A 24,373-nucleotide genomic window follows, 5' to 3' on the forward strand; every position below is an offset into this window, starting at 1 on the left:
CGTCGGAGAAAATAAGATTTTACTTACCGATAAATCTATTTCTCGTAGTCCGTAGTGGATGCTGGGGACTCCGTCAGGACCATGGGGAATAGCGGCTCCGCAGGAGACAGGGCACAAAAGCAAGCTTTTAGGATCACATGGTGTGTACTGGCTCCTCCCCCTATGACCCTCCTCCAAGCCTCAGTTAGGTACTGTGCCCGGACGAGCGTACACAATAAGGAAGGATCTTGAATCCCGGGTAAGACTCATACCAGCCACACCAATCACACCGTACAACTTGTGATTTGAACCCAGTTAACAGTATGATAACAATGAAGTAGCCTCTAAAAAAGATGGCTCACAACAATAATAACCCGATTTTTTTTAACAATAACTATGTACAAGTAATGCAGACAATCCGCACTTGGGATGGGCGCCCAGCATCCACTACGGACTATGAGAAATAGATTTATCGGTAAGTAAAATCTTATTTTCTCTAACGTCCTAGTGGATGCTGGGGACTCCATCAGGACCATGGGGATTATACCAAAGCTCCCAAACGGGCGGGAGAGTGCGGATGACTCTGCAGCACCGAATGAGAGAACTCCAGGTCCTCCTCAGCCAGGGTATCAAATTTGTAGAATTTTGCAAACGTGTTTGCCCCTGACCAAGTAGCTGCTCGGCAAAGTTGTAAAGCCGAGACCCCTCGGGCAGCCGCCCAAGATGAGCCCACCTTCCTTGTGGAATGGGCAATTACAGATTTTGGCTGTGGCAGGCCTGCCACAGAATGTGCAAGCTGAATTGTACTACAAATCCAACGAGCAATAGTCTGCTTAGAAGCAGGAGCACCCAGCTTTTTGGGTGCCTACAATATAAACAGCAAGTCAGACTTTCTGACTCCAGCCGTCCTGGAATTATATATATATATATATATATATATATATATATATATATATATATTTTCAGGGCCCTGACAACGTCTAGCAACTTGGAGTCCTCCAAGTCCCTAGTAGCCGCAGGCACCACAATAGGTTGTTTCAGGTGAAACGCTGACACCACCTTAGGAAGAAACTGGGGACGAGTCCGCAGTTCTGCCCTGTCCGAATGGAAAATCAAATATGGGCTTTTGTAAGACAAAGCCGCCAATTTTGACAATCGCCTGGCCGAGGCCAGGGCCAACAGCATGGTCACTTTCCATGTGAGATATTTCAAATCCACAGATTTGAGTGGTTCAAACCAATATGATTTGAGGAATCCCAACACTACGTTGAGATCCCACGGTGCCACTGGAGGCACACAAGGGCTGTATATGCAATACTCCCTTGACAAACGTCTGGACTTCAGGAACTGAAGCCAATTCTTTCTGGAAGAAAATCTATAGGGCCGAAACTTGAACCTTAATGGACCCCAATTTGAGGCTCATAGACACTCCTGTTTGCAGGAAGTGCAGAAATCGACCTAGTTGAATTTTTTTCGTGGGGCCTTCCTGGCCTCACCCACGCAACATATTTTTACCACATGTGGTGATAACGTTGTGCGGTCACCTCCTTCCTGGCTTTGACCAGGGTAGGTATGACCTCTTCCGGAATGCCTTTTCCCTTAGGATCCGGCGTTCAAACCGCCATGCCGTCAAACGCAGTCGCGGTAAGTCTTGGAACAGACAAGGTCCCTGCTGGAGCAGGTCCTTTCTTAAAGGCCGATGCCACGGTTCCTCTTGGAACAGACATGGTACTTGCTGAAAGCAAATCCCTTCTTAGCTCCCGAGGCCATTAGTCCTCTGTGAGCATCTCTTGAAGTTCCGGTTACCAAGTCCCTCTTGGCCAATCCGGAGCCACGAGTATAGTTCTTACTCCTCTATGTCTTATAATTCTCAATACCTTGGTTATGAGAAGCAGAGGAGGGAACACATACACCGACTGTTACACCCACGGTGTTACCAGGACGTCCACAGCTATCGCCTGAAGGTCTCGTGACCTGGCGCAATACCTGTCCCATTTTTTGTTCGGGCGGGACGCCATCATGTCCACCTTTGGTCTTTCCCAACGGTTCACAATCATGCGGAAAACTTCCCGATGAAGTTCCCACTCTCCCGGGTGGAGGTCGTGCCTGCTGAGGAAGTCTGCTTCCCAGTCGTCCACTCCCGGAATGAACACTGCTGACAGTGCTATCACATGATTTTCCGCCTAGCGAAAAATCCTTGCAGTTTTGCCACTGCCCTCCTGCTTCTTGTGCCGCCCTTTCTGTTTACGTGGGCGACTGCCGTGATGTTATCCCACTGGATCAATACCGGCTGACCTTGAAGCAGAGGTCTTGCTAAGCTTAGAGCATTATAAATTTGCTCTTAGCTCCAGTATATTTATGTGGAGAGAATTCTCCAGACTTGATCACACTCCTTGTGTGACTGCTCCCCAGCCTCTCAGGCTGGCCTCCGTGGTCACCAGCATCCAATCCTGAATGCCGAATCTGCGGCCCTCTAGAAGATGAGCACTCTGTAATCACCACAGGAGAGACACCCTTGTCCTTGGATATAGGGTTATCCGCTGATGCATCTGAAGATGCGATCCGGACCATTTGTCCAGCAGATCCCACTGAAGAGTTCTTGCGTGAAATCTGCCGAATGGAAGCGCTTCGTAATAAGCCACCATTTTTACCAGGACTCTTGTGCAATGATGCACTGACACTTTTCCTGGTTTTAGGAGGATCCCGATTAGCTCGGATAACTCCCTGGCTTTCTCCTCTGGGAGAAACACCTTTTCCTGGACTGTGTCCAGAATCATCCCTAGGACCAGCAGACGTGTCGTCGGAACAACTGCGGTTTTGGAATATTTAGAATCCACCCGTGCTGTCGTAGAACTACTTGAGATAGTGCTACTCCGACCTCCAACTGTTCTCTGGACCTTGTTCTTATCAGGAGGTCGTCCATTTTCTTTGAAGACGAATCCTCCTTTCGGTCATTACCTTGGTAAGGACCCGGGGTGCCTTGGACAATCCAACGGCATCGTCTTGAAACTGATAGTGACAGTTCTGTACCACGAACCTGAGGTACCCTTGGTGAGAAAAGGCAAATTTTGGGACATGGAGGTAAGCATCCCTGATGTCCCGGGACACCATATAGTCCCCTTGTTCTTTGCTATCACTGCTCTGAGTGACTCCATCTGGATTTGAACCCTTGCAAGTGTTCATTTTTCAGATTTAGAATAGGTCTCACCTAGCCTTCAGTACCACCATATAGTGTGGAGTAATACCCCTTTCCTTGTTGTCGGAGGGGTAATTTTATTATCACCTGCTGGGAATACAGCTTGTGAGTTGTTTTCAATACTGCCTCCCTGTCGGAGGGAGACATTGGTACAGCAGACTACAGGAACCTGCGAGGGGGGGAAACCTCTCGACATTCCAATCTGTACCCCTTGGATACTACTTGTAGGATCCAGGGGTCCTGTACGGTCCCAGCGTCATGCTGAGAACTTGGTAGAAGCGGTGGAGGGCTTCTGTTCCTGGGAATGGGCTGCCTGCTGCAGTCTTCTTCCCTTTCCTCTATCCCTGGGCAGATATGACTCTTATAGGGACGAAAGGACTGAGGCTGAAAAGACGGTGTCTTTTTCTGCAGAGATGTGACTTAGGGTAAAAAACGGTGGATTTTCCAGCAGTTGCCCTGGCCACCAGGTCCCATGGACCGACCCCAAATAACTCCTCCCCTTTATACGGCAATACATCTTTGTGCCGTTTGGAATCTGCATCACCTGACCACTGTCGTGTCCATAAACATCTTCTTGCAGATATGGACATCGCATTTACTCTTGATGCCAGAGTGCAAATATCCCTCTGCGCATCTCGCATATATAGAAATGCATCCTTTAAATGCTCTATAGTCAATAAAATACTGTCCCTGTCAAAGGTATCAATATTTTTAGTCAGGGAATCCGACCAAGCCACTTCAGCTCTGCACATCCAGGCTGAGGCGATCGCTGGTCGCAGTATAACACCAGCATGTGTGTGTATACTTTTTAGGATATTTTTCAGCCTCCTATCAGCTGGCTCCTTAAGTACGGCCCTATCCGTAGATGGTACCGCCACTTGTTCTGATAAGCGTGTGAGCGCCTTATCCACCCTGAGGGGTGTTTCCCACCGCGCCTTAACTTCTGGCGGGAAAGGGTATACCGCCAATAATTTTCTATCGGGGGAAACCCACGCATCATCACACACTTCATTTAATTTATCTGATTCAGGAAAAACTACAGGTAGTTTTTTCACCTCACACATAATACCCTTTTTTGTGGTACTTGGAGTATCAGAAATATGTAACACCTCCTTCATTGCCCTTAACGTGTGGCCCTAAAAGAAAATACGTTTGTTTCTTCACCGTCGACACTGAAATCAGTGTCCGCGTCTGGGTCTGTGTCGACCGACTGAGGTAAATGGGCATTTTACAGCCCCTGACGGTGTTTGAGACGCCTGGACAGATACTAATTTGTTCGCCGGCCCTCTCATGTCGTCAACCGGCTTGCAGCGTGTTGACATTGTCACGTAATTTCCATAAATAAGCCATCCATTCCGGTGTCGACTCCCTAGAGAGTGACATCACCATTACAGGCAATTTGCTCCGCCTCCTCACCAATATTTTCCTCATACATGTCGACACACACGTACCGACATACAGCACACACATAGGGAATGCTCTGATAGAGGACAGGACCCACTAGCCCTTTGGGGAGACAGAGGGAGAGTTTGCCAGCACACACCAAAACGCTATAATTATCCAGGGACAACCTTTATATAAGTGTTCCTTTTATAGCATTTTAATATATATACATATCGCCAAATCAGTGCCCCCCCTCTCTGTTTTAACCCTGTTTCTGTAGTGCAGTGCAGGGGAGATCATGGGAGCCTTCCCACCAGCCTTTCTGTGAGGGAAAATGGCGCTGTGTGCTGAGGAGAATAGGCCCCGCCCCCTTTTCGGCGGGCTTCTTCTCTGGAGTTTTAGATATCTGGCAGGGGTTAAATACATCCATATAGCCTCAAGGGCTATATGTGATGTATTTTTCGCCATACAGGTATTATACATTGCTGCCCAGGGCGCCCCCCCCCAGCGCCCTGCACCCTCCGTGACCGCTGTGTGAAGTGTGCTGACAACAATGGCGCACAGCTGCAGTGCTGTGCGCTACCTGATGAAGACTGAGAGTCTTCTGCCGCCTGGTTCCGGACCTCTTCATCTTCAGCATCTGCAAGGGGGGTCGGCGGCGCGGCTCCGGGACGAACCCCAGGGCGAGCCCTGTGTTCCGACTCCCTCTGGAGCTATGTCCAGTAGCCTAAGAATCCAATCCATCCTGCACGCAGGTGAGTTGAAAATCTCTCCCCTAAGTCCCTCGATGCAGTGAGCCTGTTGCCAGCAGGACTCACTGAAAATAAAGAACCTAAAAACTTTTTCTAAGCAACTCTTTAAGAGAGCCACCTAGATTGCACCCTTCTCGGCCGGGCACAAAAACCTAACTGAGGCTTGGAGGAGGGTTATAGGGGGAGGAGCCAGTACACACCATGTGATCCTAAAAGCTTGCTTTTGTGCCCTGTCTCCTGCGGAGCCGCTATTCCCCATGGTCCTGACGGAGTCCCCAGCATCCACTAGGACGTTAGAGAAAATAAGAATTTACTTACCGATAATTCTATTTCTCGTAGTCCGTAGTGGACGCTGGGCGCCCATCCCAAGTGCGGATTGTCTGCAATACTTGTACATAGTTATTGTTACAAAAATCGGGTTATTATTGTTGTGAGCCATCTTTTCAGAGGCTCCTCTGTTATCATGCTGTTAACTGGGTTCAGATCACAGGTTGTACGGTGTGATTGGTGTGGCTGGTATGAGTCTTACCCGGGATTCAAAATCCTTCCTTATTGTGTACGCTCGTCCGGGCACAGTATCCTAACTGAGGCTTGGAGGAGGGTCATAGGGGGAGGAGCCAGTGCACACCAGGTAGTCCTAAAGCTTTTACTTTTGTGCCCAGTCTCCTGCGGAGCCGCTATTCCCCATGGTCCTTACGGAGTTCCCAGCATCCACTACGGACTACGAGAAATAGAATTATCGGTAAGTAAATTCTTATTTTAATACACACAGTTATTAAAAATATTGTATTAAATGACCTTCAGGCTGTGTGTATAAGGTGTATATGAAACATAAATTAATTGTGTGAATGTAGACACACTTTGTTTAATGCACAAAGTTATTAAAAATATTGGATAAAATTACCTTTAGGCTGTGTGTATAAGGTGTATATGTAACATAAATGCATTCTGTGCTTAGATTTAGGTCCCATCACCATGATATCTCATTATGGTATGCAATTATTCCAAAATACGGAAAAATCCCATATCCAAAATACCTCTGGTCCCAAGCATTTTGGATAAGGGAGACTCAACCTGTATATCCTACTACTGCAAACAAAGGCACATAGAATTTGATTATGCAGCTGTATCATCAAAATGTGGAGATACATTCTCTCAGTTCTTAGTAACACATTCCTTTGCACCATTTGGCCTGACACATACATAAAAACAAATACAAGCATGGCTCCTTGGTAGCCATTTTGTTCCCCCATAACAGCACCATACTGTTTCATTTGGGGAGAAAAAACAAAAAAGGACTTTACTAGTTACAGTCTATAGTAGTGAAAATGGATGGTTTAATGTCCGGAAAACAGATGGTTGTAGCTGTACGGGATTTATAAATGAACTAAAAGGAAGATGTACTGTTACTTTAGGTGTTGTGCAGGGAATGGTAACTGGAATCCGTGGCCTGTGTAATGGACTGGGACCTGCTCTGTATGGCTTTGTCTTTTACTTGTTCCACGTGGAGCTCAATGAAATGACTGAGGAAGAGCCTTCAGACAAGATCCTTAAACCCAACATGGCCAACCCTTTGGATGAGGTGAGCAATAAATGCGATGGAGATTGGGAAGGGACTTTAAGAGCAAGGCCCCTAGGAATCCAGATTTCAGGGAAACGTTAGAAAGTTCTACTGACCCATAATGTCCAAGGGAGTAGGACGTGTAAAGATTGTGTTATTTGCTCTGTAAGGTGTGCCTACATACTAGACTTACACATGCCAAGTTTATTTATGTATCTGCATTGTATCAAGTTTGGGTGATGGTAGATTATATTTCCATCCTCATGATTTAACGCCGCACGGGATGCCGAATGTCCGTAAACCGACATCGGCATCCCAATCTGTGGAATACCGGCAGGAGGGCGAACGCAACTAAGCCCCTTGCGGGCTCGCTGCATTCGCCATGCTGCAGGCTCAGTGGCGACCTTTGCTTGCCACAGGTTTTATTCTCCCTCTATGGGTGTCGTGGACACCCATAGAGGGGGAATCTCCTACCTCGCCGGTATACTGGCAGCGGTATGGTGCCTCTTGTCGGGATCCCGGCGTCTGTATTGTGACCGATGGCATCCCGACGATCGTTATGCTAACTGCATACCATTGTACTGATGTTACGAAAGATTCTTAGAATTTTATTGCACTTCCACCACTCATTGAAGGAGAAGACAAATGGGTAGCTTTCCTCCTGTAGTTTTACACTATTTATCCTGGTACTCTATTATGACCATTCAAGTAGTGTACATTTTATGTAGCCAAGTACACACGGTTCTCATTTCTTACCCACCACATTAAGACCCCAAAAGGTTGTGATCACTGTTTAAAAGGAATAATAAAAAAGTCCCCTGGTATGATTAAATCAGCACATATGTGTAGTTATGATAACCTCTTGAAAAATCAGTGAATTATAGCTTGCATTTCTCTAACGTCCTAGTGGATGCTGGGAACTCCGAAAGGACCATGGGGAATAGCGGGCTCCGAAGGAGGCTGGGCACTCTAGTAAGATTTATGACCACCTGGTGTGCACTGGCTCCTCCCACTATGACCCTCCTCCAAGCCTCAGTTAGATCTTGTGCCCGGCCGAGGTTGGATGCACACTAGGGGCTCTCCTGAGCCTCTAGAAAGAAAGTATAGAATTAGGTTTTTTATTTTCAGTGAGACCTGCTGGCAACAGGCTCACTGCAGCGAGGGACAAAGGGGAGAAGAAGCGAACTCGCCTGCTTGCAGCCGGATTGGGCTTCTTAGGCTACTGGACACCATTAGCTCCAGAGGGATCGACCGCAGGCCCAGTCCTTGGTGTTCGGTCCCGGAGCCGCGCCGCCGTCCCCCTTACAGAGCCAGAAGCAAGAAGAGGTCCGGAAAATCGGCGGCAGAAGACATCAGTCTTCACCAAGGTAGCGCACAGCACTGCAGCTGTGCGCCATTGCTCCTCATGCACACTTCACACTCCGGTCACTGAGGGTGCAGGGCGCTTGGGGGGGGCGCCCTGAGCAGCAATAAAAACACCTTGGCTGGCAAAAATACCACAATATATAGCCCCAGAGGCTATATATGTGGTAAATACCCCTGCCAGAATCCAGAGAAAAGCGGGAGAATAGGCCGCGGAAAAGGGGCGGAGCTATCTCCCTCAGACACACTGGCGCCATTTTCTCTTCACAGTGCAGCTGGAAGAAAGCTCCCCATGCTCTCCCCTGTAGTTTTCAGGCTCAAAGGGTTAAAAAGAGAGGGGGGGCACTAAATTTAGGCGCAATATTGTATATACAAGCAGCTATTGGGGAAAATTCACTCAGTTATAGTGTTAATCCCCACATTATATAGCGCTCTGGTGTGTGCTGGCATACTCTCTCTCTGTCTCCCCAAAGGGCTTTGTGGGGTCCTGTCCTCAGTCAGAGCATTCCCTGTGTGTGTGCGGTGTGTCGGTACAGCTGTGTCGACATGTTTGAGGAGGAGGCTTATATAGTGACGGAGCAGATGCCGATAAATGTGATGTCGCCCCCTGGAGGCCGACAGCAGAGTGGATGGTTAGGTGAAAGGTATTAACCGACAGTGTCCACTCCTTACATAAAAGGGTGGATGACGTAACAGCTGTGGGACAGCCGGCTTCTCAGCCCGCGCCTGCCCAGGCGTCTCAAAGGCCATCAGGGGCTCAAAAACGCCCGCTCATTCAGATGGCAGACACAGATGTCGACACGGAGTCTGACTCCAGTGTCGTCAAGGTTGAGACATATACACAATCCACTAGGAACTTCCGTGACTTGATCCCGGCAATAAAAAATGTGTTACACATTTCTGACATTAACCTCTAAAAATGGGTTTTTATGTTTGGGGAGAAAAAGCAGGCAGTGTTTTGTTCCCCCATCAGATGAATGAATGAAGTGTGTGAGAAGCGTGGGTTCCCCCTGATGAGAAACTGGTAATTTCAAAAAAGTTACTGATGGCGTACCTTTTCCCGCCAGAGGATAAGTTACGCTGGGAGATATCCCCTAGGGTGGATAAGGCGCGCCGCTCACACGGTTGTCAAAATAGGTGGCACTGCCGTTTTAGGAACGGCCACTTTGAAGGTACCTGTTGATAAAAAGCAGGAGGCTATCCTGAAGTCTGTTTTACACACTCAGGTACTAGACTGAAACCTGCAGAGCGTGCTGCTGCAGCGTGGTCGGTGACCCTGTCAAACATACTAGTTTGCTAACATGAGAACATATTAAAGACGTCGTCTTATATATGAGGGATGCACAGAGGGATATTTTGCCGGCTGGCATCCAAAATGAATGTAATGTCCATTCTGTCAGGAGGGTATTAGAGACCTGTCACTGGACAGGTGATGCTGACTTTAAAAGGCGCATAGAGATTCTGCCTTATAAGGGTGAGGAATTATTTGGGGATGGTCTCTGGGACCTCGTATCCGCAGCAACAGCTGGGAAGAAATATTTTTACCTCAGTTTTCCTCACAGACTAAGAAAGCACTGTATTATCAGGTACAGTCCTTTCGGCTTCAGAAAAGCAAGCGGGTCAAAGGCGCTTCCTTTCTATACAGAGACAAGGGAAGAGGGAAAAAGCTGCACCAGTCAGCCTGTTCCCAGAATCATAATTCTTCTCTCGCTTCCTCTGAGTCCACAGCATGACGCGGGGGCTCCACAGGTGTAGCCAGGTACGGTGGGGGGCCGTCTCAAAAATTTCAGCGATCAGTGGGCTCGCTCACAGGTGGATCCCTGTTTCATTCAAGTAGGATTTCAAGGGTACAAGCTGGAATTCGAGATGTCTTCCCCCCGCCGTTTCCTCAAATATGCCTTGCCGACAACTCCCTCAGGCAGGGAGGCTGTGCTAGAGGCAATTAATAAGCTGTATTCCCATCAGGTAATACTTAAGGTGCCCCTACTTCAACAAGGATGGGGTTACTATTCCACACGGTTTGGGGTACCAAAACCGCATGGTTCGGTGTGACCCTTTTTTTATATTTAAAATCCTTGAACACATACATAAAAAATTCAAGTTCAAGATGGAATCGCCCAGGGCGGTTATTGCAAGCCTGGACGAGGAGGATTACATGGTATCCCGGGACATCAAGATGCTTACCTGCATGTCCCCATTTACTATCCTCGCCAGGAGTACCTCAGATTTGTGGTACAGGATTACCATTACCAAGTCCAGACTCTGCCGTTTGGACTGTACATGGCACCAAGGGTGTTACCAAGGTAATGGCCGGAATGATGATACTCCTTCGAAAAAGGGGAGTTTTTAATGATCCCGTACTTGGACAATCTCCTTATAAGGGCGAGGTCCAAGGAGCAGTTGCTAGTCGGGGTAGCACTATTTTGGAAAGTGCTACAACAGCACGATTGGATTCTAAACAGTCCAAAGACACAGCTGTTTCCTACGACACGTCTACTGTTCCTGGGGATGGTTCTGGACACAGACCAGAAATAAGTGTTTCTCCCGGAGGAGAAAGCCATGGAGCTGTCATCTCTAGTCAGAGACCTCCTGAAGCCAAAACAGTTATCGGTGCATCATTGCACGCGAGTCCTGGGAAAAATGATAGCTTCCTACGAAGCAATCCCATTCGGCAGGTTCCATGCAAGAACTTTTCAGGGGGACCTGTTGGACAGGTGGTCCGGATCACATCTTCAGATGCATCGGCTGATAACCCTGTCTCCAAGGACCAGGGTATCTCTACTGTAGTGGCTGCAGAGTGCCCATCTTCAAGAGGGCCGCAGGTTCGACATACAGGACTAGGTCCTAGTGACCATGGATGCCAGCCTTTGAGTCTGGGGGGCAGTCACACAGGGAAGAAGCTTCCAGGGACTTTGGTCAAGTCAGGTGACTTCCCTACATAAATATTTTGGAACTGAGGGCCATTTACAATGCCCTGAGTCAGGCAAGGCCTCTGCTTCAAAAGGCCGGTCCTGATCCAATCAGACAACATCACGGCAGTCACCCATGTAAACCAACAGGGCGGCACAAGAAGCAGGATGGCGATGGCAGAAGCCACAAGGATTCTCCGATGGGCGGAAAATCATGTGTTAGCACTGTCAGCAGTGTTCATTCTCGGAGTGGACAACTGGGAAGCAGATCTTCTCAGCAGACACGACTTCCACCCGAGAGAGTGGGGACTTCATCCAGAAGTCTTCCAAAGGATTGTACACCATTGGGAAAGGCCACAGGTGGACATGAAGGCGTCCCGCCTCAACAAAAAGCTATAAAAGATATGGCGCCAGGTCAAGGGACCTTCAGGCGATAGCTGTGGACGCTCTGGTAACACCGTGGGTGTACCAGTCGGTTTATGTGTTCCCCCCTCTGCCTCTCATACCAAAGGTACTGAGAATAATAAGAAGGCGAGGAGTAAGAACGATACTCGTGGTTCCGGATTGGCCAAGAAGAGCCTGGTACCCAGAACTTCAAGAAATAATATCAGAGGACCCATGGCCTCTGCCGCTCAGACGGGACCTGCTGCAGCAGGGGCCCTGTCTGTTCCAAGACTTACCGCGGCTATGTTTTGATGGCATGGCGGTTGAACGCCGGATCCTAAAGGAATTCCGGAGGAAGTCATTCCTACGCTGATTCAAGCCAGGAAAGATGTAACTGCAAAACATTATCACCGCATATGGCGGAAATATTTTGCTTGGTGTGAGGCCACAAAAGGCCCCAACAGAGGAATTTCAACTAGGTCGATTTCTGCATTTCCTACAAGCAGGAGTGTCTATGGGCCTAAAATTAGGCTCCATTAAGATACAGATCTCGGCTCTGTCGATTTTCTTCCAGAAAGAATTAACTTCAGTTCCTGAAGTTCAGACATTGTAAAAGGAGTGCTGTATATTCAGCCCCCGGTTGTGCCTCCAGTGGCACCTTGGGATCTCAAGGTGGTGTTGAGTTTCTTAAAATCACATTGGTTTGAACCACTAAAAACCGTGGATCTAAAATATCTCACGCGGAAAGTGGTCATGTTATTGACCTTGGCTTCGGCCAGGCGTGTATCAGAATTGGCGGCTTTGTCATATAAAAGTCCTTATCTGATTTTCCATATGGAGAGGGCAGAATTGAGGACTCGTCCCCAGTTTCTCCCTAAGGTGGTATCAGTTTTTCACTTGAACCAACCTATTGTGGTGCCTGCGGCTACTAGGGACTTGGAGGATTCCAAGTTACTGGACGTAGTCAGGGCCTTGAAAAATTATGTTCCAGGACGGCTAGAGTCATGAAAATTGACTCGCTATTTATCCTGTATGCACCCAACAGACTGGGTGCTCCTGCTTCTAAGCAGACTATCGCTCGCTGGATCTGTGACACGATTCAGCAGGCGCATTCTGCGGCTGGACTGCCGCATCCTAAATCAGTGAAAGCCCATTCCACAGGGAAGGTGGGCTCATCTTGGGCGGCTGCCCGAGAGGTCTCGGCTTTACAACTTTGCCGAGCTGTTACTTGGTCAGGGGCAAACACGTTTGCAAAATTCTACAAATTTGATACCCTGGCTGAGGAGGACCTTGAGTTCTCTCATTCGGTGCTGCAGAGTCATCCGCGCACTCCCGCCCGTTTGGGAGCTTTGGTATAATCCCCATGGTCCTTTCGGAGTTCCCAGCATCCACTAGGACGTTAGAGAAAATAAGATTTTACTCACCGGTAAATCTATTTCTCGTAGTCCGTAGTGGATGCTGGGCGCCCATCCCAAGTGCGGATTGTCTGCAATACTGGTAAATAGTTATTGCTAACTAAAGGGTTATTGTTGAGCCATCTGTTGAGAGGCTCAGTTGTTTTCATACTGTCAAACTGGATATAGTATCTAGAGATGAGCGCCTGAAATTTTTCGGGTTTTGTGTTTTGGTTTTGGGTTCGGTTCCGCGGCCGTGTTTTGGGTTCGAACGCGTTTTGGCAAAACCTCACCGAATTATTTTTGTCGGATTCGGGTGTGTTTTGGATTCGGGTGTTTTTTTCCAAAAACACTAAAAAACAGCTTAAATCATAGAATTTGGGGGTCATTTTGATCCCAAAGTATTATTAACCTCAAAAACCATAATTTACACTCATTTTCAGTCTATTCTGAATACCTCACACCTCACAATATTATTTTTAGTCCTAAAATTTGCACCGAGGTCGCTGTGTGAGTAAGATAAGCGACCCTAGTGGCCGACACAAACACCGGGCCCATCTAGGAGTGGCACTGCAGTGTCACGCAGGATGTCCCTTCCAAAAAACCCTCCCCAAACAGCACATGACGCAAAGAAAAAAAGAGGCGCAATGAGGTAGCTGTGTGAGTAAGATTAGCGACCCTAGTGGCCGACACAAACACCGGGCCCATCTAGGAGTGGCACTGCAGTGTCACGCAGGATGGCCCTTCCAAAAAACCCTCCCCAAACAGCACATGACGCAAAGAAAAAAAGAGGCGCAATGAGGTAGCTGACTGTGTGAGTAAGATTAGCGACCCTAGTGGCCGACACAAACACCGGGCCCATCTAGGAGTGGCACTGCAGTGTCACGCAGGATGTCCCTTCCAAAAAACCCTCCCCAAACAGCACATGACGCAAAGAAAAAAAGAGGCGCAATGAGGTAGCTGTGTGAGTAAGATTAGCGACCCTAGTGGCCGACACAAACACCGGGCCCATCTAGGAGTGGCACTGCAGTGTCACGCAGGATGGCCCTTCCAAAAAACCCTCCCCAAACAGCACATGACGCAAAGAAAAAAAGAGGCGCAATGAGGTAGCTGACTGTGTGAGTAAGATTAGCGACCCTAGTGGCCGACACAAACACCGGGCCCATCTAGGAGTGGCACTGCAGTGTCACGCAGGATGTCCCTTCCAAAAAACCCTCCCCAAACAGCACATGACGCAAAGAAAAAAAGAGGCGCAATGAGGTAGCTGTGTGAGTAAGATTAGCGACCCTAGTGGCCGACACAAACACCGGGCCCATCTAGGAGTGGCACTGCAGTGTCACGCAGGATGTCCCTTCCAAAAAACCCTCCCCAATCAGCACATGATGCAAAGAAAAAGAAAAGAAAAAAGAGGTGCAAGATGGAATTATCCTTGGGCCCTCCCACCCACCCTTATGTTGTATAAACAAAACAGGACATGCACACTTTAACCAACCCATCATTTCAGTGACAGGGTCTGCCACACGACTGTGACTGATATGACGGGTTGGTTTGGACCCCCCCCAAAAAAGAAGCAATTAATCTCTCCTTGCACAAACTGGCTCTACAGAGGCAAGATGTCCACCTCATCTTCACCCTCCGATATATCACCGTGTACATCCCCCTCCTCACAGATTATCAATTCGTCCCCACTGGAATCCACCATCTCAGCTCCCTGTGTACTTTGTGGAGGCAATTGCTGCTGGTCAATGTCTCCGCGGAGGAATTGATTATAATTCATTTTAATGAACATCATCTTCTCCACATTTTCTGGATGTAACCTCGTACGCCGATTGCTGACAAGGTGAGCGGCGGCACTAAACACTCTTTCGGAGTACACACTTGTGGGAGGACAACTTAGGTAGAATAAAGCCAGTTTGTGCAAGGGCCTCCAAATTGCCTCTTTTTCCTGCCAGTATAAGTACGGACTGTGTGACGTGCCTACTTGGATGCGGTCACTCATATAATTCTCCACCATTCTATCAATGTTGAGAGAATCATATGCAGTGACAGTAGACGACATGTCCGTAATCGTTGTCAGGTCCTTCAGTCCGGACCAGATGTCAGCATCAGCAGTCGCTCCAGACTGCCCTGCATCACCGCCAGCGGGTGGGCTCGGAATTCTGAGCCTTTTCCTCGCACCCCCAGTTGCGGGAGAATGTGAAGGAGGAGATGTTGACAGGTCGCGTTCCGCTTGACTTGACAATTTTGTCACCAGCAGGTCTTTCAACCCCAGCAGACCTGTGTCTGCCGGAAAGAGAGATCCAAGGTAGGCTTTAAATCTAGGATCGAGCACGGTGGCCAAAATGTAGTGCTCTGATTTCAACAGATTGACCACCCGTGAATCCTTGTTAAGCGAATTAAGGGCTGCATCCACAAGTCCCACATGCCTAGCGGAATCGCTCCGTGTTAGCTCCTTCTTCAATGCCTCCAGCTTCTTCTGCAAAAGCCTGATGAGGGGAATGACCTGACTCAGGCTGGCAGTGTCTGAACTGACTTCACGTGTGGCAAGTTCAAAGGGCATCAGAACCTTGCACAACGTTGAAATCATTCTCCACTGCACTTGAGACAGGTGCATTCCATCTCCTATATCGTGCTCAATTGTATAGGCTTGAATGGCCTTTTGCTGCTCCTCCAACCTCTGAAGCATATAGAGGGTTGAATTCCACCTCGTTACCACTTCTTGCTTCAGATGATGGCAGGGCAGGTTCAGTAGTTTTTGGTGGTGCTCCAGTCTTCTGTACGTGGTGCCTGTACGCCGAAAGTGTCCCGCAATTCTTCTGGCCACCGACAGCATCTCTTGCACACCCCTGTCGTTTTTTAAAAAATTCTGCACCACCAAATTCAAGGTATGTGCAAAACATGGGACGTGCTGGAATTTGCCCATATTTAATGCACACACAATATTGCTGGCGTTGTCCGATGCCACAAATCCACAGGAGAGTCCAATTGGGGTAAGCCATTCCGCGATGATCTTCCTCAGTTGCCGTAAGAGGTTTTCAGCTGTGTGCGTATTCTGGAAAGCGGTGATACAAAGCGTAGCCTGCCTAGGAAAGAGTTGGCGTTTGCGAGATGCTGCTACTGGTGCCGCCGCTGCTGTTCTTGCGGCGGGAGTCCATACATCTACCCAGTGGGCTGTCACAGTCATATAGTCCTGACCCTGCCCTGCTCCACTTGTCCACATGTCCGTGGTTAAGTGGACATTGGGTACAACTGCATTTTTTAGGACACTGGTGAGTCTTTTTCTGACGTCCGTGTACATTCTCGGTATCGCCTGCCTAGAGAAGTGGAACCTAGATGGTATTTGGTAACGGGGGCACACTGCCTCAATAAATTGTCTAGTTCCCTGTGAACTAACGGCGGATACCGGACGCACGTCTAACACCAACATAGTTGTCAAGGACTCAGTTATCCGCTTTGCAGTAGGATGACTGCTGTGATATTTCATCTTCCTCGCAAAGGACTGTTGAACAGTCAATTGCTTACTGGAAGTAGTACAAGTGGGCTTACGACTTCCCCTCTGGGATGACCATCGACTCCCAGCGGCAACAACAGCAGCGCCAGCAGCAGTAGGCGTTACACGCAAGGATGCATCGGAGGAATCCCAGGCAGGAGAGGACTCGTCAGACTTGCCAGTGACATGGCCTGCAGGACTATTGGCATTCCTGGGGAAGGAGGAAATTGACACTGAGGGAGTTGGTGGGGTGGTTTGCGTGAGCTTGGTTACAAGAGGAAGGGATTTACTGGTCAGTGGACTGCTTCCGCTGTCACCCAAAGTTTTTGAACTTGTCACTGACTTATTATGAATGCGCTGCAGGTGACGTACAAGGGAGGATGTTCCGAGGTGGTTAACGTCCTTACCCCTACTTATTACAGCTTGACAAAGGGAACACACGGCTTGACACCTGTTGTCCGCATTTCTGGTGAAATACCTCCACACCGAAGAGCTGATTTTTTTGGTATTTTCACCTGGCATGTCAACGGCCATATTCCTCCCACGGACAACAGGTGTCTCCCCGGGTGCCTGACTTAAACAAACCACCTCACCATCAGAATCCTTCTGGTCAATTTCCTCCCCAGCGCCAGCAACACCCATATCCTCCTCATCCTGGTGTACTTCAACACTGACATCTTCAATCTGACTATCAGGAACTGGACTGCGGGTGCTCCTTCCAGCACTTGCAGGGGGCATGCAAATAGTGGAAGGCGCATGCTCTTCACGTCCAGTGTTGGGAAGGTCAGGCATCGCAAACGACACAATTGGACTCTCCTTGTGGATTTGGGATTTCAAAGAACGCACAGTTCTTTGCGGTGCTTTTGCCAGCTTGAGTCTTTTCAGTTTTCTAGCGAGAGGCTGAGTGCTTCCATCCTCATGTGAAGCTGAACCACTAGCCATGAACATAGGCCAGGGCCTCAGCCGTTCCTTGCCACTCCGTGTGGTAAATGGCATATTGGCAAGTTTACGCTTCTCCTCCGACAATTTTATTTTAGGTTTTGGAGTCCTTTTTTTTCTGATATTTGGTGTTTTGGATTTGACATGCTCTGTACTATGACATTGGGCATCGGCCTTGGCAGACGACGTTGCTGGCATTTCATCGTCTCGGCCATGACTAGTGGCAGCAGCTTCAGCACGAGGTGGAAGTGGATCTTGATCTTTCCCTAATTTTGGAACCTCAACTTTTTTGTTCTCCATATTTTATAGGCAGAACTAAAAGGCACCTCAGGTAAACAATGGAGATGGATGGATTGGATACTAGTATACAATTATGGACGGACTGCCACGGTTAGGTGGTATAAAAAAACCACGGTTAGGTGGTATATATTGTAATACAATTATGGATGGACGGACTGCCTGCCGAGTGCCGACACAGAGGTAGCCACAGCCGTGAACTACCGCACTGTACACTGGTTGATAAAGAGATAGTAGTATACTCGTAACAACTAGTATGACACTATGACGGTATAAAGAATGAAAAAAAAACCACGGTTAGGTGGTATATATTATAATAATACAATTATGGATGGACGGACTGCCTGCCGAGTTCCGACACAGAGGTAGCCACAGCCGTGAACTACCGCACTGTACACTGGTTGATAAAGAGATAGTAGTATACTCGTAACAACTAGTATGACTGACTATGACGGTATAAAGAATGAAAAAAAAACCACGGTTAGGTGGTATATATTGTAATACAATTATGGATGGACGGACTGCCTGCCGAGTTCCGACACAGAGGTAGCCACAGCCGTGAACTACCGCACTGTACACTGGTTGATAAAGAGATAGTAGTATACTCGTAACAACTAGTATGACTGACTATGACGGTATAAAGAATGAAAAAAAAACCACGGTTAGGTGGTATATATTGTAATACAATTATGGATGGACGGACTGCCTGCCGACTGCCGACACAGAGGTAGCCACAGCCGTGAACTACCGCACTGTACACTGGTTGATAAAGAGATAGTAGTATACTCGTAACAACTAGTATGACACTATGACGGTATAAAGAATGAAAAAAAAAACCACGGTTAGGTGGTATATATTATAATACAATTATGGATGGACGGACTGCCTGCCGACTGCCGACACAGAGGTAGCCACAGCCGTGAACTACCGCACTGTACACTGGTTGATAAAGAGATAGTAGTATACTCGTAACAACTAGTATGACACTATGACGGTATAAAGAATGAAAAAAAAACCACGGTTAGGTGGTATATATTATAATACAATTATGGATGGACGGACTGCCTGCCGAGTGCCGACACAGAGGTAGCCACAGCCGTGAACTACCGCACTGTACACTGGTTGATAAAGAGATAGTAGTATACTCGTAACAACTAGTATGACTGACTATGACGGTATAAAGAATGAAAAAAAAACCACGGTTAGGTGGTATATATTATAATACAATTATGGATGGACGGACTGCCTGCCGACTGCCGACACAGAGGTAGCCACAGCCGTGAACTACCGCACTGTACACTGGTTGATAAAGAGATAGTAGTATACTCGTAACAACTAGTATGACACTATGACGGTATAAAGAATGAAAAAAAAACCACGGTTAGGTGGTATATATTATAATACAATTATGGATGGACGGACTGCCTGCCGACTGCCGACACAGAGGTAGCCACAGCCGTGAACTACCGCACTGTACACTGGTTGATAAAGAGATAGTAGTATACTCGTAACAACTAGTATGACACTATGACGGTATAAAGAATGAAAAAAAAACCACGGTTAGGTGGTATATATTATAATAATACAATTATGGATGGACGGACTGCCTGCCGACTGCCGACACAGAGGTAGCCACAGCCGTGAACTACCGCACTGTACACTGGTTGATAAAGAGATAGTAGTATACTCGTAACAACTAGTATGACTATGACGACGGTATAAAGAAAGAAAAAAAAATACCACGGTTAGGTGGTATATAATTATACAATTATGGATGGACGGACTGCCTGCCGAGTGCCGACTGCCGACACAGAGGTAGCCACAGCCGTGAACTACCGCACTGTACTGTGTCTGCTGCTAATATAGACTGGTTGATAAAGAGATAGTATACAACAATATACTACTATACTGGTGGTCAGGCACTGGTCACCACTAGTCACACTGGCAGTGGCACTCCTGCAGCAAAAGTGTGCACTGTTTAATTTTAAATTAATATAATATTATGTACTCCTGGCTCCTGCTATAACAACCTGCAGTGCTCCCCAGTCTCCCCCACAATTATTATAAGCTTTTATACATTGATGTGCAGCACACTGGGCTGAGCTGAGTGCACACAGACTGAGTCACACTGTGTGACTGCTGTGTATCGTTTTTTTCAGGCAGAGAACGGATATAGCAGAGAACGGATATATTAAATAAAAGTTAACTTAACAACAACTGCACTGGTCACTGTGGTAAACTCTGTCTGCACAATCTCTCTCTCTCTCTCTCTCTTCTAATCTATTCTAATGGAGAGGACGCCAGCCACGTCCTCTCCCTATCAATCTCAATGCACGTGTGAAAATGGCGGCGACGCGCGGCTCCTTATATAGAATCCGAGTCTCGCGAGAATCCGACAGCGTCATGATGACGTTCGGGCGCGCTCGGGTTAACCGAGCAAGGCGGGAAGATCCGAGTCGCTCGGACCCGTGAAAAAAAAAAGTGAAGTTCGTGCGGGTTCGGATTCAAAGAAACCGAACCCGCTCATCTCTAATAGTATCACGAGTTGTACGATGTGATTGGTGTGGCTGGTATGAGTCTTACCCGGGATTCAAAATCCTTCCTTATTAGGTCAGCTCGTCCGGGCACAGTGTCCTAACTGAGGCTTGGAGGAGGGTCATAGTGGGAGGAGCCAGTGCACACCAGGTGGTCATAAATCTTTCTAGAGTGCCCAGCCTTCTTCGGAGCCCGCTATTCCCCATGGTCCTTTCGGAGTTCCCAGCATCCACTACGGACTACGAGAAATAGATTTACCGGTGAGTAAAATCTTATTTTTAGTATTCATTGTTTTTTTTATACCAGAATTCCTATTTTGGTTTTTGTTCTTTCCCCACCACAGAGAAGCATTATCCCCGGCCCCCCCTTCTTGTTTGGGGCCTGTTCCGTGTTGCTGTCCTTGCTAGTGGCACTCTTCATCCCGGAGCATACCAGCCTTACATTGCGCTCTGGCGCTCATAAGAAGCACAGCAATGGTGCTCAGGGCCATGGACTTCTACCTCCTGCCCACCTCCCAGAGGGCAAGGAACCACTGCTTGATGACAGTAGTGTATGACCCAAGGACTGTGCATGGACGGGCATCCAAGCTTACAGGAACAGCAACATCGTGATTGTTTTGTTCAACACTGTGTGCAAGACCTTGTTTGCTGATTCACAGGCAACGGGGACCAAGTGACAGAGAAAATAATGGATTATGTCATTTAATACCCTGGGTCAGGGGTTAGAGTGAAAGCTGTTACAGATGGTGTACAATTAAATGTGCCACTGAACATGACAGAAAGGATCTCCGCACTCATTGTCTTCCAAACTAGTGCAGCGTGTGTGTGGCTTGGAGGGTATACATTCTATTCTGGCTGCTGTGTATTGGCATAAGCAGGGAGTGAAATAGGTAATGTAAGAGACTATGGCTTAAGGAGAAGAAATGATACATGAATATCACTTGCCAAAGCCAAGAAGAGTTCTAACTTGGACAGTACCTGCCATAAGATCTGCCTCTAAGCTTATCCATAGACGCAGAACCTATCGCATTATCACAAGAAAATCTTTTTTTATTATTATTATTATTCTTCTAGGTGACTGAAATGAGGGGAATTGTCCCTGTTTTATTATTATTTTCATGTTTTGAGTTTCTGATAAAAAAAATATATAAAATTTTATTCAAAATAACCCTGCTTTTCAGTTTCTTTTGTGCACTACAGTGCAGTTACTGCGGGGACTGAGTCAGATGAAGAGTCCTCATACTGATCTGAGAGACTTGCCGCTTTACAGAATTAAAATATTTTTCTGGGGTATTTCAAAGATTATGGTTTGTTTTTGCTTTTATTACCATGGGTTAGTTATATATAGCAATGACGAAGTACAAATGGTAGAGGGGGTGATATCACAGGAGATGGAGCTTCATCGTGGAATTGCTCAGTCAGCCATTTACTAAAGGGAAGTAGCATCTGCAGCATATAAAAGGGCTCAGTCTATGCACTCTTGCTATCATTAAAAAGGTGTAGACCATTCTAGAAATTTAGGTTACCTTTTTTAAATGCTGAAAAAATGTAAACTACATTTAACTAATGCTTCTTTTCTATAAATTGTGTGCAGCCAGCTAACAGCCAGGAGCTACCAAGTATGTGTATGTCCAATACCCTGAACACTACTATGGGATGTTTGTATACTGTGAGCAGTGCCAGAAACCTTCCACCTCCTTTCTGTGTTTGGTTTAACCATCTGACCTTTCCTGTAAATTCCACTCCGGGCTACATATAAACATACACATTTTCTTTTCTCTGAAAGGAAATCTCATGTAGTCGGGAACTTTCCAAAGCAAGATGACATTTAACGTACAAATGTATTTAGTATTGTATACTAAATTTAATAAATTTTACTTTTACTGTAAAAGGAAATGCAGGCACGTTTGGTTTTCTAGTGAAAATGACATACCTAAACACAAAACTGGAGACATATATATTTTTATAATACTGTCAATTATCATGTTTACCAGTTAACAGACTTTATTTTTTTTACCAAATGGACCTCAAAAAAAAAATAATATATATATATATATATCTCCTATATAATAGCCCAGATCTGTGACTTTGTGATTCATTTGCTAACGCTGGGCGGGGTCACAAGACTGGGCGGAGTTAGTCAAATGAGTCACAGATCTGGCCAAATCTACAGGAGACTAGGAGCAGAAACAGATAGTATGGGCATGGCACAGGCAGGGGTGCATACCTAGACTAGACAAAGGGCGATCGGGCACTGGTAAAATTAGTACTGTGTTAATAATGTGGAACCAAAATTTGGACAATTAAACACTCCAAAATAGGAAAAAAGAAGAAAAAACTGTATTTTTTACTTCGATAAATAACGTTGTCCTGCTTGGTGGTGCGCCCAGAGCCAGAGAGTACATATACTAAAAGGAAGGGAGAGAAAGAAGGCTCTTGTGTGGGCGCACTCTTGAAAGGAAAGGAAAATTCCTATAACATGTAGAGAGAGATACTTAAAACATAACTTTTAATGTTGACATTTATAATGAAAATACCCATATAAATGATCCATATCAAAGAAAGAAATGTGTGTCAGGCCCGGGTGTTTTTGTGAATCCGTTAACCCGGGACCAACCACAGGTGTAGGTGCTGGGCTATGAAGAAAGCAGGGAGGACGAAGAAAGTTCCGATTCATATATTTATTCAAAATAATAATTCAGTAAAGAGTTAACTGACAAGTTGTTAATCATCATATTATACTGAAGTATTGCAGGAATAATATGCAAGAGAAAACTCAAAAATAAATAAAAGAAATGTTCATGGAAACATATGCAAAACAAGCTGATGAATAAATGTTGGATTGTCCAAATATAAACAAGCTTTGATGCAGAACTGCAGAATGTGATTAACTGGATAATGCAGACATGAAGAGATAACTGTAAGGATTTGCAATGGAGTTTTGAGAGTTAACTGAGAGACTGTGAAGAATTATCCTTGTTATGACAACATAGCAAATATAAACAAACTTTGATGCTGAACTGTAGAATGTTATTAACTGGATAATGCAGACATGAAGAGATAACTGTAAGGATTTGCAATGGAGTTTTGAGAGTTAACTGAGAGACTGTGAAGAATTATCCTTGTTATGACAACATAGCAAATATAAACAAACTTTGATGCTGAACTGTAGAATGTTATTAACTGGATAATGCAGACATGAAGAGATAACTGTAAGGATTAGCAATGGAGCTTTGAGAGTTAACTGAGAGACTGTGATGAATTATCCTTGTAATGACAACATAGCAAAAAGTACTGAATTGGGTTACTTGCGGGTTCCGGAGATCACTGTGAAACTGTAGTAGAAGACAAGGTGATGAATGGGTTAAATGCAGAGTTGAACAAACGAACAGCTGAGAGAAATGAGATCCTACAGACTTTGTAGGATAGGCAGACTGACAAGGTAACCTCATGCAGGACACTGGGAATCCAAGTATTTCCAATAGGTGTGCAATTGACTGATAGCACAATGGAGAGCCGGTAGATCTTTGGCAGTGAAGGCTGCAAACGGACCTCTGGGAACGGAGGCGATATCTGGACCACGGGAATCACACAGGAATGCACGGAGAGCGTTCAGAGCTAGAGCACAGCTTTGATACAACAAAGCACTGGCCCAGAGTGACATAATCCCAGCCTACTTAAAGGCAGCACAAGCACGGGATTGGCTTACTCCTGCCCACAGGTGTTTTCACAAGTGCTCAGTATTAGCTATTTGGTCTCCAACATGGCCACCTCCTATACAGCAGACACACCGCAGTGCCTTAGGCCATTTGGTCCCCGCACTCACAGTTCCCAGACTCTGCATTACCTGTGCCATTGATCACGCCGTGTCCCCACACGGGCGCACAGCACCGCGAGCAACCGCACTGGCAACGGATGAACCCCAGAACCCGCAAAGGTGAGAGACCGGTTCGTGACAGTACCCCCTCTTCTACGGGTGGTCTCCGAACACCTTTGAACCTTGTCAGGATTTTTGGAGAAGTATTTCTGTACCAGTCTTGGAGCATGAACATCTTCAGAGAAAACCCAGGATCTCTCCTCCGGGCCGTAACCCTTCCAGTCGACCAGAAACTGTAAACGTCCATATCGGGAACGTGAGTCCACAATCTCTTTAACTTCAAATTCCTCATTCTGCAAAGAGTGAACTTTAGGAG

The 24,373-nt window shown here is 46.7% G+C and overlaps 1 protein-coding gene across 1 annotated transcript in view; it reads left to right on the forward strand.

Annotated features, from left to right (window-relative positions):
- Positions 1-21,290, forward strand: part of LOC134903454 (hippocampus abundant transcript 1 protein-like) — a 158,153-nt gene extending 136,863 nt beyond the window's left edge. Inside the window, exons 10-11 of the mRNA XM_063914467.1 lie at positions 6,726-6,892; positions 20,525-21,290. Of these exons, the coding sequence (XP_063770537.1) occupies positions 6,726-6,892; positions 20,525-20,737 (380 nt within the window). The 3' untranslated portion in view covers positions 20,738-21,290. The remainder of the gene's footprint in view (positions 1-6,725; positions 6,893-20,524) is intronic.
- The last annotated feature ends 3,083 nt before the right edge of the window (positions 21,291-24,373 follow it).

The sequence above is a fragment of the Pseudophryne corroboree genome, chromosome 1, assembly GCF_028390025.1.
Source record: "Pseudophryne corroboree isolate aPseCor3 chromosome 1, aPseCor3.hap2, whole genome shotgun sequence".
Taxonomy (NCBI): domain Eukaryota; kingdom Metazoa; phylum Chordata; class Amphibia; order Anura; family Myobatrachidae; genus Pseudophryne; species Pseudophryne corroboree.